The 15775-nt window shown below is 43.1% G+C and overlaps 1 protein-coding gene across 1 annotated transcript in view; it reads right to left on the bottom strand.

Moving 5' to 3' along the window:
- Positions 1-6485: 6485 nt before the first annotated feature.
- znf438 (zinc finger protein 438) overlaps positions 6486-15775 on the bottom strand; it is a 46628-nt gene continuing 37338 nt past the window's right edge. Inside the window, exons 3-4 of the mRNA XM_032551384.1 lie at positions 10278-12025; positions 6486-10172 (exon numbers count right to left, since the gene is read on the bottom strand). Coding sequence (XP_032407275.1) covers positions 9581-10172; positions 10278-11998 — 2313 coding nt within the window. The 5' untranslated portion in view covers positions 11999-12025 and the 3' untranslated portion in view covers positions 6486-9580. The remainder of the gene's footprint in view (positions 10173-10277; positions 12026-15775) is intronic.

Here is a 15775-nt window from a genome sequence, read left to right as displayed (position 1 = left end):
CTGGTTGTTGGAGAAAAGAAACAAAAGGGGAAATGTTGGGCCTCCTGAAGACGAATCTCAGTTTTCCTTCCCATGTTCTGTTCTCCACAGAACAGCTCCCCTCCTCTTATTAGTCCCCGCCCATGGCTCCTTGGAGCCAGACTAAATAAATTAATTACACATTCAGATGCCTGCTCACTTGCTGACCTTGTTAGCTTTTCTTGCGCTACAGCAAACAGAAACCTCCTTGTTGGTGTGTGTGTGTGTGTGTGGAGTGTCTGCATTGATGGTTGCTATGTGTGTGCATGTGTGTGTGTGTGTGTGTTTGAAGGATCTGTTCGTCCTCCAGCAGGTCTGATTCGTTTAACCTTACGTGTAAGAGTGATCAGTAAATGTAGGTTACGGCTCAGGCAGACGCAGCTCCCCAAAGGCAAAGAGTGGGATGAACATCCGGTCGTTTCACCACGTTCCCCGGAGCTAAAATGACTACAGAAAGATGCTCTCTGTCTTGTTTGAATTCTATTGGACACACACACACACACACACAAAGGCAGACATAGAAGCCGCTGTGAGACTGAGGAATGAAGACGAGGCACCGACTAACAGGAAAAAGCTTGAGACAGGACAGACAACCCACTGTAGGTATTAATCAGCCATAGAGGAGCATGGAAGGTAATCCGACAGACGCGAGGCTTTATGCACAGCACTTCCGGGACTTGAGACGGTGAGTTATACGAGTAGAGAGGAGAGGACAGGAGCAGATGGCAGGCCTCCCCCTGAGGCGGACGGCGCCCAGCCCGCGGAACGCTGGGAGCTCTTGACCATCTGGACCAAAAGGCAACGAGCAGCAACCCTGTAGCGGATTTCCCAGTGAAGCATCATGGAAAAAGGAGGTCTGACTTCGAGCAATGTCACCGACAGACATTCCATCAGCTCCGTGTGAGAATAAACTGTCCCATTTATTGAGTTGAGTGACCTGCAAACAAAGCGGATCTGATGTTCCGGTTGCGTAGAGATCAAAGCAATGTCAAATGTTTGCATCTGTCGAAGCTTTCAAGCATTGATGAGGAATGTTTAGGTGCTACAGTGAGGGATAGTTTTCAAAATCCCATGTGGCTGGACGCATTAAAACCAGGCTGTCAGGTTGTCCAGGGACTTAGCATGTAGGTGTGAAGTGGAAAATTCACTATGAAAGTGCACATCTTTATGAAACATGGTTAACTTTAAAGGATGACCTTCAAAGTCTTCATCTTTAGAACCACAAGCACATAAATAAAGGCTTTTTTCCACTAGCACTGATCAGCGCAGCCCAACTCAGCTCAACTCTACAGTTTGGGCTGTTCTTCATTGCCACTGAACAACAGCTGTAATGGGTGGGGTCATCATACACTCAGATGGCCCCAGAGTTCAGAAAGACGTATGATGTAATCGGTTCCTTACACAAACACTATGCAACAATTGAGAATGTAAGCTGTATTAAAAATTACATGGAAGAGAAATAAAAAATTCTGTAAAGTAGATTATTGTAAGCAGAAATCTCAAACCACGTGCCTGGAGGGGCGGAGTCCTGCAACTTTTAGATGTCTCTCTGCTTCAGCGCACCTGCCTCCAAAATTAGCTCATTAGCAGAGCTTTGTAGAGCTTCACTCCCTGCTAGTGAGGCAATTTAGCCATTGAATTCAAATGTGTAGGACAAGAGAAATCTAAAAGTTGCAGGACTGTAGCCCTTGAAGAATGCACTTTGAGACCACCTTTGTAAGGGAAGTCGCTCTTGTGATGCAACCAATGAATTCAACTCCTAGCTAATCAGTGACCGACAGTCTTCTGACATAGCATTTTATCCCCGACTCCGTACACTTGGAACTCCAGAAAAGTAGGTTCTAAAAATGGAGTTACGATTGAGTGACAGCTCTAATGGTTGGGGTCGTCTATTGCGATGGTTAGTTTTTACAAATACCAGTCGGGAGGGAGTCGCTGTTGTGACGCAACCAATGACTCCACCCTCAAGCCAATCAGTAACAAACAGTCTTTTAACATCAGCCTAACTCTACACATGTAGAATCCCATCAAAGTAGGTTCTGAAAGAGGGACTGGTACCAAGAAACCATTACTAGTGGAAAACTGATTGAACCACGTAGAGCTGAGTCAAGCACCACTGAGTTCAGACAAGTGGACACAGACCAAAAATCGTAGCCTACATAATGGTAAAGTGGAAGCAAAGATGAAACCTGATTGTCAACCTCTTAGATTGAAATTTCTGAAGGTCCGTTTACAGTTTTCGACTATTCTATGCAACGGTTTTGATTTTGATTGGTAAAGCTCTTTAGTCAAGGATGGTTTCTTGGATCTGAATCCCATCTGGCCAATAGAGCAAACAGCATTACAGCGAAGAATCTACGGCTTCTTGTCCTCCCCAGTCGCCTCTTTCTCTGCTCCATTTAGAGCTGCAGCCCCGCTTGGATCGATGGCTTTCTCCAAGCCGCCCCGCCATCAATTATTTACCTGATCAGCACTGCTGCTCATTAGATGACTAATCTGGGAGGGTGAGGAGAGCCAGGTCGCTGCGTTGAAACCCGAGACCGAGAGGCAGCAGAAGAAGAGAAGGGCGGATCCAGGTCTCCAGATTCATCGAAAGACATCTTCAGGGAGGCACTCGTAGATGTGGGGCAACCGATTTGTATGCCCGGGCTCTGTCACTGGGTAGAGTTGAATTACTTTTGATGAAGGTGCGCATGTATCGCTGTCAAAGTCCGCATGCGGTCCAAAGCGTCACGGCTGTTAGTGCATTGAGAAAAAAACGGCTTCAGAAGGTGAATGAGGGGGCCTTCAATTAGCCTGAGTCTGCGAGCAGGACTCAGGTTTCACCCCACCTAAGTGGTTCACAAAAACATCTGTGGTCAGTGTGGGTCACATTTTTACTGTCCCATAAATCTCTCCCCTGGTGTCCCTCCATGTGACTCCAGTTCTGTTATTCCAAGTGTCCCTGCGTGTTGTTTGACGCTCTTGTTTCATTCCTGCCAGCTCCGCGAAATCAGGGTCAACCGTGGAAGAGACAACAAAACCCGAACAGGTACAAATTAGAGCGCTTCACTATTAATCCCTCGTGCTTTCTCGCTCGGTCCCGACACTTCCAAAGCTGTCTTGAAGGGGGGTGTTGCTCAAAGACGGAGATAAAGAAGGAGAGCAGCCCCCAGCTCTCCTGATCATGTACAAGCGAGGTGTATGTGTGTGTGAGTGTGTTTGGGGGTGTTGCTTTGATCTCCCCTGTCCCCCCCTGAGAACCACAGCGAGGTGGGAGTGCACTGTGAAGGCTGTGCTACACGTTAGCTCTGATTAAAAGGAAATATGCATCACTGTACAGCGAGCTCCTTTTTATCTGCGCCTGCGATGAGGTGCGATGGCGACACTAGATTGAGACCCGGTTTGTGCTCGCATGGCAGCATTATCTGCGTTCTTCCAGAACTGGAAGCCACCCTGGGGTGACCTGCCCTCATTTCAAACCCTCTGGATGCTCGGAAAGTCGAGAGTTGTTTGTTTGGGCGACGGCAGGAATTATGCCGGCGTTGCACTTTGACCTCATGATACAAGGTTGTGCTCTTTCGAATCAATTAGAGCTGAAGATGTGCATTCCACACCAGCGTGGCAATGGCTGCCAGGGATGGGCCTGTGGAACACCACGGCAGGGGACAAACACCCCATTTCCTGGGAACTGTATTCGTCTCGGTTGTGAGTGGAGTCAGATCATTAAATATGAAGCCATTGTACCACACAGCCTGTATTTTTGAGAGTTCTTGTCGGAGGATCACAACTTCAACTTTCGCAGGACAAATGAAGGAAGGACAAACTAAAGTTTTTAATCTTCCATCTCAAATCCACAGCTGGAGTGTTGAAACTTGGACACTCTTAAAAAAATATTTTCCATGATACTTCAAGCTGTTTGTTATATGATAGCTGTACATTGGGGGAAAAAAATAACCAAATACTCCTTTAAAAAAACATTATTTTAAAAATACTGAGAGCGGGAGATTTAAAGTTCTCACCTACACTGTATATGGAATCTGAATGAACCGTGACACTAAATCAGGCAGATGGAAGGCCCGCTAAGTGGGGGAGGAGCACAGAGGTGAGGCAGATGTAGGTTACCAACAGCCCCTTGGCTTCTCCCACTTTGCTTGATCCTCCTTCACCCCACACACACTTCTCCAGTTAATATCAGGCTCTAAAACACTTTTTCTGAGCACTTTCACTGTTTGTTGTTCCCTTTTGCTTCTGTTAAAACACGCCGGTTTAACAATTCGTCTCAGCCAAGACGACACGAGAGCCTAAATAAAATCTGTCACATCAACTTTCCTGTCAGCCTCTTGTCATTTAACCTAAACGGGGCAAAGGAAAGAGAATATTGACTATAAAACGTGTCAAAAAGGGTGACAGAAGAATCAGGCTCCGTCGCCCAAGAGATGGAAGCTCATTTAGGATTCCCAGTTAAAACTGTACAAAGGACGATCCACTGAGACGTGTCACGCTCATCATGCTGCCAGGGACTCGGTGTGCTCATAGCAGTCAACCTGAGACAACCTGGACCTGAACGTTAATAAAAAATGTCTTTAATTTCGCAAAGCTCCACTCACTCCTCCCTAGTGGAACAAAGTGGAAGAAAGCTTCTTGAAACTACTTTTTATTGGGTTTTCACTGAATAAAAATCTAAACAAGCTACTAAATTAGATGATTAGCTTTGGTTACTTTCTCTGTTTTTGCTGTTACAACCCTTTGAGTGAGTGTAGGGTGTAACACAAATAGTAGATTAAAAGTAAAGCCAGTCATTTACTTTCCATTAGTCCACTGGCTCAGGGCCTTACTGACACAAGGGAAGTAAAACGACTTCAGGGTTTCCCAAGCCAAATCAACAAACAAAAATAAACTTCTTCGAGGTCAAAAACAAAAATCTGAAGTCTGAACAAAAAACACAAAAACTACAATTTCGAAACTCTGGCTGGCCACAAAGACAGGGAAGAAAATGGCAGAGAAACCCTACCAAGCTGCCCATCTAAACACTTTCTAACATGCAAGAGTTCAAATGTCAACATGACCTAAACAGAATTTGCTACAACACTGAGTACTCTGTTCAGAGTTAAACACAGAAATGCCCGGCACCGGACCAGGAGCCGCGTTTCAATTACCAATGTATGCAAATCTTTGTCAATATTCCGCCAATGTAGAAGAACACAATATAATGCAATTGAGGTGTTTCCATTAAATAAGAAATGCGATTAAAATCTCGTGCGAATCCATTTGTTCACGTGATAAGAAACATGTTGCGCCATCATCCTCCTACTACTTCCTATTGTTCATTTCTTTGTGGTTAATGCCAGTGGAAACATCCAGGTGTTGATCAAAAAACATTTCCATCGCAGTTTTGTGAAATAAATCAATTTCGACACAACCAAAAAAAAGAAAAAAAAAACCCCGACATCTCATCGTAGTGCCAAATGTTTAATCAAAAACAAGGCTTTTTGAAATTGAAAAGTTTCCATTAAACAAATGTATTTTCAAAATTACAAATTGCGCGATATGGTCAACGGAAACACAGCTACTGGCGCATTTTTTGCACTGCCCTGATGAGAAGTGATTCCAGGTGTGACAGTAAGCCTGCAAACAAAAAAGGAGCAAAGGTCCACTGCCCCCTATAGGTCAGTGGATGTAACATTTGCAAAAAAAAAAACTTGATTTTCATCTGTAGAAAAGTTGAATCCAATGTGTGAATACAAGTCAAAAAAAAATTTAAACAATGGGACTACTAAAGACAACATTTTGGAAATTATATTTCTTTTAATAAAGGCTCATATCTGGATCTCTAATGGTTCACAGATTTCATTAAAATGTTGTGCAAGTAAAACTTAAAAATAATCATAAAAATAAATAATTTTTGCATTCTTGATTTAATGAATTTTGTGGCCTGCTAGAAGTTAGAATTTGAAAATTTTGACTAAAAGTTTGGACATTACTGCTATAGAACATCTCGAGTTATTGAAAATGTGAATAACACTCCACTACTACTAATAAATATCTGCCTGTAAATGCTCTACATGCAGCATCCTGTACACTAACCTAATGTTTTTGAAGGATCTCCGGGGTTTTACGTTTCCATTCACACCTCTGAGTGAAACGCTGAAGTGACTCAACAACCAGCCAGCTGTTGGCAGCAGAGTCAGACTCTGTTTGGGGTGAATGTTGAGTAAAACCTGGGAATCACTGCTAACCTGTTCCACGGCGTTTTAAAGGCACTGTATTTTGGGCTACTTGTCACTTACCTCATCTGAACCAATCACCAGAGATGACTGCTTTTGTTTTCACCAAACAGAATTATGAAGTTTAGTAAGGGCCTCTGATAACTTAGCAGTGCACAGCTGTAGGTTGCTAAAGGAGAAGAAAAAGTGACAGAAAAAGTGACAGAAAAACATTTCAACCTGCGAAAGTCTGTTCCTGTCACCTTAAAGAACAACACGACATCATCAACGAACAACGTTTATTCTCACATCAGGTTCTTCAGGTGCACAAACAGTCACAAGCACAAAACATTTTCAGTCTTTTTTCCTTCCTTTGTTTAGTTTGTTTTTTTTTATTTACCCGGGTGACCATCAGTGTGTTAAAGTGAATAAAACATGAGTTTTTCCATTTCCAAGCGCGTGCCGACAGTGGCGCGTATTCCTCCTGTTGCTGAGGAACGAAGAGACTGACCCTGAACTCTGTCACTTCCTGCCTGATGTTTAAGGGCTTGAGAAAAAAAATAAAAAATAAAGGACAACTCACCGATGACCCCCACAGTGGAGCTTACTGTAGCCGACCCCCATCGGTGCTTTGGCCTCGGCCCGGACACAAAGACCGCTCTGCATGGCTTTTGTCGTAATCATATCTGCACCTGCACTCTTCCATGTGGACAGAACAAAGCAGCTGATTCACTAGTGACTCTGTAAATATAGATATTTTCTTCTCAATATATATCTCAAGGTATCTATCCATAGAATAATGTCTATATAGCATATATTTTTAATATATATTTACTTTTGGTTTTTTTTTTTTTTTTAAACATTCAGGTACATTCACTTGACCCTGGGAACTATTTTTTATATGAAACATAAACACAGACATATGGTAACAGAGCTACATATTGTGTAATAATGCCAACCCAACCATGAAACGGGACATTAAAGGGATAGTTTGGGTTTTTTGAAGTGAGATTATATGAAGTTGGCAGTAACAGATGCCCTATCTATAACAGATAGTCAGATGCACTAGCGAAATATTAGTCTGTGGGACACAACAAGCCAGATTAGCTGATAACCTTCAAATACTTCAAATAAAAGAATTTGTTGTTGGGATTAAGGTATACCGATGCTTTTACAAAGTTTCAGAACTCCCTCTCTCACCTGTTGTTGTGGATTACTCATCATCTGCTAAACTTCTTCCCTTGCTTATAAAAAAGACAAAAATATAGTCATCTGGCAATACTTCTGCTCATGAAACCGAAGGTCCAGGTGCAAAAGTATAGTTCGCTGTAAAGCGCCGAGCAGCGTGTTTTTAAAACAACCTGCAGCAACAAATTAAATCAGTTAAGATCAACTCAGAGCTTCACTTAGAGAGAGAAGAACAAAAAGGGTGACCTTTTGCTCGACAAGAACTTGAAAATCAAAAGGAAATTATGAGTGTTTATTCCACATTGTGGCTTGATTCATAGATTCAAGGTCACAAATAATCTAGAGACGCACCGATAATTTGGCCCAGACTTTCTTAATTTTGGGAGATTGACAAACCAAGCTTATTCACCGATCTTGATTACCTCTGGAAAGGTCTGAAAATCAGCCGCTAACCCCTTTTTGCTCTGCCAGGTCACGTCCGCATGTGCGCGGCTAACAATACTCACCCCACTATTTCCAATGAACCACTTTGTGGCTGTATTTAGCAACTTTTTAGATAAACAAGATTTAAAGATTGGTCAATAGCCAGGAAACTGCAATTGGAGCACTGCTAAAACAATTTTTCTAGCCCCCCTAATATTCTTTTTAAGTCTCTAGCAGCAGAAGGAATAAATAGTGCTTCTTTGTTTTACAAAACAGCAATTAGATCATGTAAAATATTTTTGTTTCACATTTTGACACCATGAATCTGCGGTGTTTTTACTCAATATTTTCCTACTGTGACGCTACCGGCCCTTCACTTTTCCACGACTCCATACCACATCCTCCTGCCACAGGCGGGGGAAGCAACTTCCGAAGACTCACTTCATTAAATCCAAGCTAACCCTTGAGGGAAAAACACCCCCAAAAAACACCCCTTCCCCAAAATATAATGCGGCAAACAAAACAAAAATGTTTCAGTGCTGGTTCTGTAATCACCAACCACAAGCATAAATATTCTCTGTAGTAATCTAAAGTACAAAATAGCATATTCTTCTGGATTTAACGACAGTTTCTATTAACTCTACTCAGTCTGGGTGCACGAAACTCCACAGGTGCATACAAGAGCTGGCAACAACAGCTAGGCAATCCATTGCGTATTTACTAAAATCAGCGAACAGTACTCATTTCAACAATCACTACTTTGAATAGACCCTGGCATATCACAGAATACACACACACACAGGCATTAATCGACTGAAACAGGCCTAAAGGGAGTCATAGTAACGATTAGCCTCATGAACACTTTCTGCTTTTCTTTTCTATGTTTCTTTAAAGGCCACGAGGATGTCACTTGGTGCTGTTTACAAAAATCTTTCCTTCATGGGTCTTAATAGAAACGGGACCCTTCAAAACACGGAGCTCGATGACAGATGTCGTTTTTTGACTCCGTGAAAAATGTTACATCGGAGGATTGTACAAACACTCATTTCTTTTCATCTTTGATGACCAAAAGCCAATGGAGAAAACTGTCAGCCAGCACAATAAGTAGACGATGTCCTACAGTCATGTGATCTTTACCTCGTCACTTGCTCTAAGTTTTATCTAACCATGCAGACTTTTTAAACACACTGTGTTGGTTGTGCTCAAAGCTTTTCCAAGAGACATCATTTATGAAAAATATGACTTTTGATGACGGGTCAGGATGCTAACAGAGCTAACAAAAGACCACTGATGCAGCCAGTTTTCCTCTAATCACCACTCAGCAGATGTCGGGTGACAAAACTAAATGAGGAGAACTCCAGCACAAAATGAACCAATGATCTGCATGGTTAGATTAGTTAAAGGGTGAAAAGACCCTTAATTAGTTAACAGTTGTGTCAGTTGGATTAAATATTAGCCACAATAACATTTAAATAAAACGTAGAAAAAATATTTTAAACAGTATTTAAATACCTCCAAATTCACAGAACAGAACAGTGCAATCAGAAAAATAAAAATGATCGTGTTTCTATAAGTGAATTGGTGAGAGAATCTCTTACGACTTGCAACATCAGACACTTTCATTTCTTATGCCTTGTCTAACCATGTGAAAAACCAAACTAGAGTTCAAAAGACCTAAGAGAAACTCTCCATCCCTGTGCTGCTGATTGTTAGGACTGAGTGAGTATGAGGAGGAGCTACGATAAGGGCCTCGCCCGTTCAGACGCTTAATGTGGGCTTGGAGAAGGAGTGTCTAAGTCTCCGTCCACCTCCCCCTCTTCTTGTCCAGAGTAGGAGCTCAGGGCGTCCCACAGCAGGACCGGCTGCTCACAGTGATGGTGACTTCTCCAGTGCTCCATAATCAACTCCTTAGTGTCCAGCACCTTACTGCAAAGCACACAGTTAAAGGCCGCCCCTGCAGCCAGAACCCCCAAGTCACTGCCGTTCTCAGGAGAGGTCGATCTCGGTTCGTCGCCGTCCCCGTCCCTGACACGGTGGTGGGACATGATGTGCTTCTTAAGTTTGGAGAAGGAAAAGAATTCCTCGTCACAGTTGCCGCACTTCACCAGGTTGCGCTTCTCGTTCAGCTGGCGCCAGTAGTGAGCGGCGTGCTTTACCAGCTCGTTCTCGACCTCGCGGCCGACACATTGGGCCACACCGTCATGGGCACGGATGTGGACTTCCTCCTCATGTACATACAGCAAATGCATCTTCATGTCAGCAAAGGTGGGAGTGGTAGCTTGACATCGGCCGCATTTGATCTGCAGCTCTACAGGGTCTTCCCGATCTTGTTCGTCCGACGGCTCCGGAGAGACAGTTCTGGGGAGAAAAAGGGAAAATGCTTAATCAGGCAATCAATCTGCTTCAAGCTAAAAGGTCAAGAGGCTTTGCACATGTTCAATAGCTATCCAAGAGTTACCTTACCCCTCCAAAGACACATCATCCTCATGACGACTGATTGAGGGCTCCACGGTCAGCACAACCCTGTGGACCTCCCTCAGGTGACGGAAGTACACCCCCACATATCCAAAGACCTTGTCGCAGAACTCACAACACAGAGATCGGCGCGGCCGTACTTCAGAGTGATGAAGCTTCATGTGAGTGCTCAGGCTACCTCTGTGAGCGTATGCTTTGCGGCACAGGGGGCAGATGTAGGGCCGACTATTTGTGTGAGTGTTCATGTGGTTCTGGAGGTGGTGCTTGAACTGGAAACAGCGGTTGCAGATTGAGCAGCGGTGGAGCGGACGGCTGCCAATGAACACTTTTGGGTTGGAACCGGCTCTCAGGTGAAGGGTCACCGGAGCCGTTTGGGGGGAACAGTCCAGAGCCTTGGTTGTGGCAGATGTGGAGAGTTGGTGACCAAGTAAGAGCTCCTGTTCTTGGCCATCTGGTGCTAATGTAGGCAAGCTCACCAGTTGTGGAACCGTCTCCATAACCAACATGGGCTTGGGTCGGATAGTTCGGTACTTCTTGGAAATATCAACTTCTTTTTGTTTGAAGCCTGGAATTACTGCTGGAGGTTTTTCAGGGACCCTTTTACGAAAGAAAGACAAAGACCTCTTCTTTCTGGCTTCAAAAGCCAAGATGTCTTCCATTGTCTTTCTCTTCCTTCCTCTTTTCTTGCCAGGTGGCTTCTGAAGAGTAACAGGAACCAGTGAGGGTTTGGAGTTCAGCACCGGGTTTTGCCTCAAGACGTCGGCATTCTCCATGTTCTTGGACGTAGTATCTCCAGAAGTGAAGACCCCTGCCTGTCCACAGAAGCCTTTTCTCTCTGGGGACAAACTGCTGAGCTTTGCAGCTGGTATCAGAGAGCTCTTTATTTTAGCATAAGGCAGAATGGGTAGCTTACCCTTAGGTGGTGAAGGAATAATCTGAACTGCTTTACTGAAGATGGCTGGTGACAAAACAGTGATACTGCCCTGAGGCTGAGCAGCAGTCGATTTAGTTTGGCACAATCCCACTGTGGTCTTAGTTTCCTCAGGGGGGTTGCTTGTAGAGTTTGAGGACGCTGCAGAAGAGTAATGGAGGTTCTGAACAAGGCTTGCTGAAGCAGGTCGCTCACTGCCATCTGCCGTTTGCTCTAACTTAGAACCAGGACAGAGGAGAGCCTTCTCTGGTAATACGGCAGTGACAGAGATGTCAGAAGAGGCTGGGTCAATCAGAAATACCTTTTCTAAAGATTCTTTTGTGGTTTCCCTTGTGTGCTTAGTCTCTTCTAGCTTTAGCTTTGACACTGCAGATGTTCCACTCCCCACTGACTTGGTCTGAGGCAGTACAGGAACGTTGAAAGCTGCTTTTGTACTTACAGCAATCGGTGATTTGACCTTTTCTGAGCTCCTCTTGCTTCTCGCCGATGGATATCTGGGTATGGGTAACTTGAGGTTTTTCTGGATTGACTGGGTTTGTTGCTGTGGCGTCTGAGAGGAGACAGAAGGTGGGAGTGCAACCAGGGAGAATGTTCCATCCTGACCTGCTATTTGCATCAGTGCATAGTTTTGTGTGGGTACGAGGATGGACTTGGGGCTAGAGGCAGTAGTCGCCTCAGGTAGAGCTGATAGAGGCTGGCAGGATGGGGCCAAAGGGGAGGTTGACGGCACCACAGCTGGGGCCTTGGGAGCAATGCTCCGGAACTGAAGGCTCTTCATCTGATGGGATGGATCACTTGCAACCAACTGAAACACATAGAAAAAAGAAAATCATTTCTTACATTAGCTATACTGCCAAATTCTGGACAACACTTGAAAGCATCAACACCATTAACACCATTTCACATTAAAATCAATATTAGAAATGCATCAAAATAGCAGCTAGCAAGACAACAGGTTTTCAGCCAATGTTTTTGGCCAGTTAGGGTGGGAAACTGAAAAATTCCAGGATTTTCCAATTTGTGAATACCCAAGTGCTAAATGTAGCAGTAGAAATGACCACGCTCTTCAGAGTGGAAGCTGTTACTGAAGGAAGAGTCTAACTTTAGTGGGATGTTTAAGCAACACAAGAAGCTAGATGCTATGACATATTGAGTCATGCCTGGGGTTCATTCAGACATTCAGAAAAGCATTACAGCAACGTTGCTGTAACATTCAATTCAAGAAGTTGGTGTCTGATAGTAAATGAGACATTTGACTCTTAAAAGATTGAAGTATGTAAAAGGAGAATTAAATTAGAAAAAAAAGCATAATGGCATTATATTAAAATATGACAAATTTGCACCGGTTTCAAAACTCAACTGAAAAGTCTATTTTCTGTATATCAATCCAACCCTTCTTAGAATTTCCACTGTTTTTTTTAAAACAATTTTTCTTTGGTGATGAGCTCCAAAGTTTGAGGTTGGACACCCGCTTCAACATCACAGATTCTCTGTCAGTCTCATGCTACTTACCCTGAATGGCCACAATAATATGACTTTCAGTCAGAAGAAACACATTTGTATGTCTAAAAGATCTGTTTAAACCTATATCTGCAAGGACTACGAATAATTTTGGGCCTAACTGTACCTTTTTATATTAAAGTTTTTAAAAGTGAAATCAGAATTAGGTAAATATTGATATGGGGAGATTGAAACTGGCCACTCGGATTAGTGCATCTTTATCCAACAATGCTGCATCATTCAAACTAAAATCTCTGTTCAAAGATAAAGATCGGAAATAATGGACACTGCTGCAGAATGTTGTGGTCATATAACAATGTATTTAATGTATATATGTGACTTTTCCATTACTATATGGTCTGATTACGTGGAAAGCCAAGCAAGACAAAGCAATAAAATACATCGTCAAAAGAAATCATGGATTTTCACAAGTGTGACAAGCTGTCCTATTATCCATGGCTCTCTGGTCCCACACAGCACAGCCTCTCTGCCCCAGGCTAAGGACAGACTGCCCCCTTTGATATGTACTCAGCATGCTGCCACGATACATGCTGAGGATCTGCAGGGGGCTTCTTGTCCCCCCCACTTCCTGGAACAATCAGCCAGTGCGTGAAAGCTGCCCAGCGGCAGAATCTTTAGGAGATGAAGAGGGGCTTCCCTCTTCGTCGCCCCATCCACTGACCAGTTCTACAACCTGGCCGAAGGCAACGAGGATGTTTCACACAATCTCTAGAATTTACTTTATCCTACCTTGTTCACTAATAACATTTCATGCTTTCGCAATGGGGGTGAGGCAGTTCCACACCGTTCTGCCATTCTGACAGCAGTGATACAGAATACGGCTGAACTCCGCAGGGAAACAGTAACCTCAAAGTGAGGTTTTACACAAGTCTTTATTATCTCAATCGACCGTAGAGTTTCCATCCATCAATCAAAAGCCACAGGTATGGCTATAAAAACAAGAGAGAAATTCCCGACGATTGTATCAACACAGCGTCGTCGTATCAAAAGAAGGAGAAGATTACAGAGGTAAACTTCAAAGGGCCTAATTGTCAAAAAAAATGGCAAAGGCTTGAATTTCACATTTTGAGCCAATGTTCAATCGCAACATGTGGTCCTGCCAAAGTTCAAACTGCGCTCTGAAACAATAATCAGCAAAAGGAGCAACAATCTGGAGGTGTTACTAAAGGCAAACATTCGAGCAATCATTCCTCAATAAATAAAAGGGATTCTTTTCACTCAAAAGAATGAGAAGAAAAGAAAAACCGCTCAGGCATATTGTTTAACAGCTGGAAGTATTTTTGTGCTGGCAGATTATTTATACAGTACCCTACCGCATTACGACTCCATAAAACTGGAGATATTCCTCGTCTGTGCGGACAGTTAATTCTAGTTTGACTGTGACTTTGGCTGAACACGGAATGGAATAAAAACCACAGGATGTGTGTTTCTCTGGGCGTTTTATGCAAGTATAGAAAGAGGGATGATGGGCAAAGGCCATGCATGTTGAATAACACTCCAATGTTAATTTAAACCGTTGGACATTAAGGAATGGAAAAATAAGGTGTGTATGAACAGCTGGAGAAGTAGTCAGGAGGATCGTAGTACTTTTGTCACTTTTGGCTCTCGGAAGAAAATTCAACTTCAATAAATCTGTCTCAATCCACTGAAGGAGAGATGGTACAGTTTAGGGGGTATGACTTGGAACTTTCTTATGTGAAATTATCTAAATCTTAATCTTGATAGATGTAGCACAATTTACCATTTGTGTGTGGTAAGTTTCTAACTTTAAACAAACCCTAAAGTAAGAGAGATTTGTCAGTGGTGCTGCTGGAGTCTGGTCCTGATTCAGTGACAGAAGCATTTAACTTTGACTAGTAAGGTTGGTTTAGGTACAGTCTAAAAACATGACTGTTGGGTTAACTGGTCTCTCTAAATTGTCCTTAAGTATCTCATCTCCTTCCCAATGACTACTGGAGATGGGCAGTCTCTTATTTCTTTTGCTCAGTCAATAAAACTGTCCCTTTCAGTCACATTTTCAAAAGGTTCATAATTCCCCCTGTGAACTTTTTGCCACAGATGAAAAACATCTCCTAAACCAGTTTTTTAAAACTATGACAATTGATCTCCTGGTTGGCAATTGGTCAACCAGCTGCTTACTAGTTTTATACCACCATTGAGCCAACAAGCAAACTTGACAATAATGAAACTGCCTGTACTTTGTTTAGCAGTTCTAAAGTTGATCACACCTCCAGAGTGCAGTTGTTTTTGTCAAGAGGCACCTTTGCTAAAGTATGTGGAGGCAGACCAGACTACTGCTTGCAAGGGCTCTGATTGGTTGGGTTGAACTGCCCAAATAAATTCTCAGTGTCTCAGTTGTAAGACGAAAATTGCATCATTTTGTACTTAGCCTCATGTCATCCACCCCTTCTTGTCACAATTCTCCTTATGAACTTTTTGCCATCCTGTGGATGGAAAAAAATATTGTGTGATTGGTCAGAATTTTGCGGATGTGATTGTTAATGCAGAAGACATTCCCAGTTACTCAACTTCCAGAAACCGATTTTGATGTACTTGATGAACAGAACATCAAGTACTGCTTCAGTTGTTTCACAGATCCCACCTTGATGGCCTGAAGACGCCTCAGGCCTGGAATGAAGAGGCATTTTCTGGAATAATCTTTACTTTCTTCCAGCAGAATCTCAGAAAGAGTGCTGGTGCAGTCGGTGACCACACTGCTTCAGGCTCCATCAAGTTGTTCACTTCCCTGAACAGATCAATCATCAAGCAGTATTACATTTTAAAAACAGACAGTCTGGGCACCAGGCAACCATTACGTTGCTCTTCTTACTATGTGCTTCCATTAGCCTAATGAGAATTTTAATAAGTTTCTCCATCTTGTGGTTAACCAAAGAAGATACATGAGGCAAAAGGAATGACAGACAAGAGTCTGCTCTCATTGCTAATGTAAAGGTAGTGAAAATATGACCAAGTTCATAATGACACAATAAGAAAGACGCGAGTAGCAGAGAGGAGTGTTTCCTTTTACGCTTGC

The sequence above is a fragment of the Xiphophorus hellerii genome, chromosome 21 (genome assembly GCF_003331165.1).
Source record: "Xiphophorus hellerii strain 12219 chromosome 21, Xiphophorus_hellerii-4.1, whole genome shotgun sequence".
Taxonomy (NCBI): Eukaryota; Metazoa; Chordata; class Actinopteri; order Cyprinodontiformes; family Poeciliidae; genus Xiphophorus; species Xiphophorus hellerii.
This window is presented reverse-complemented; position numbering and strand designations above follow the sequence as displayed.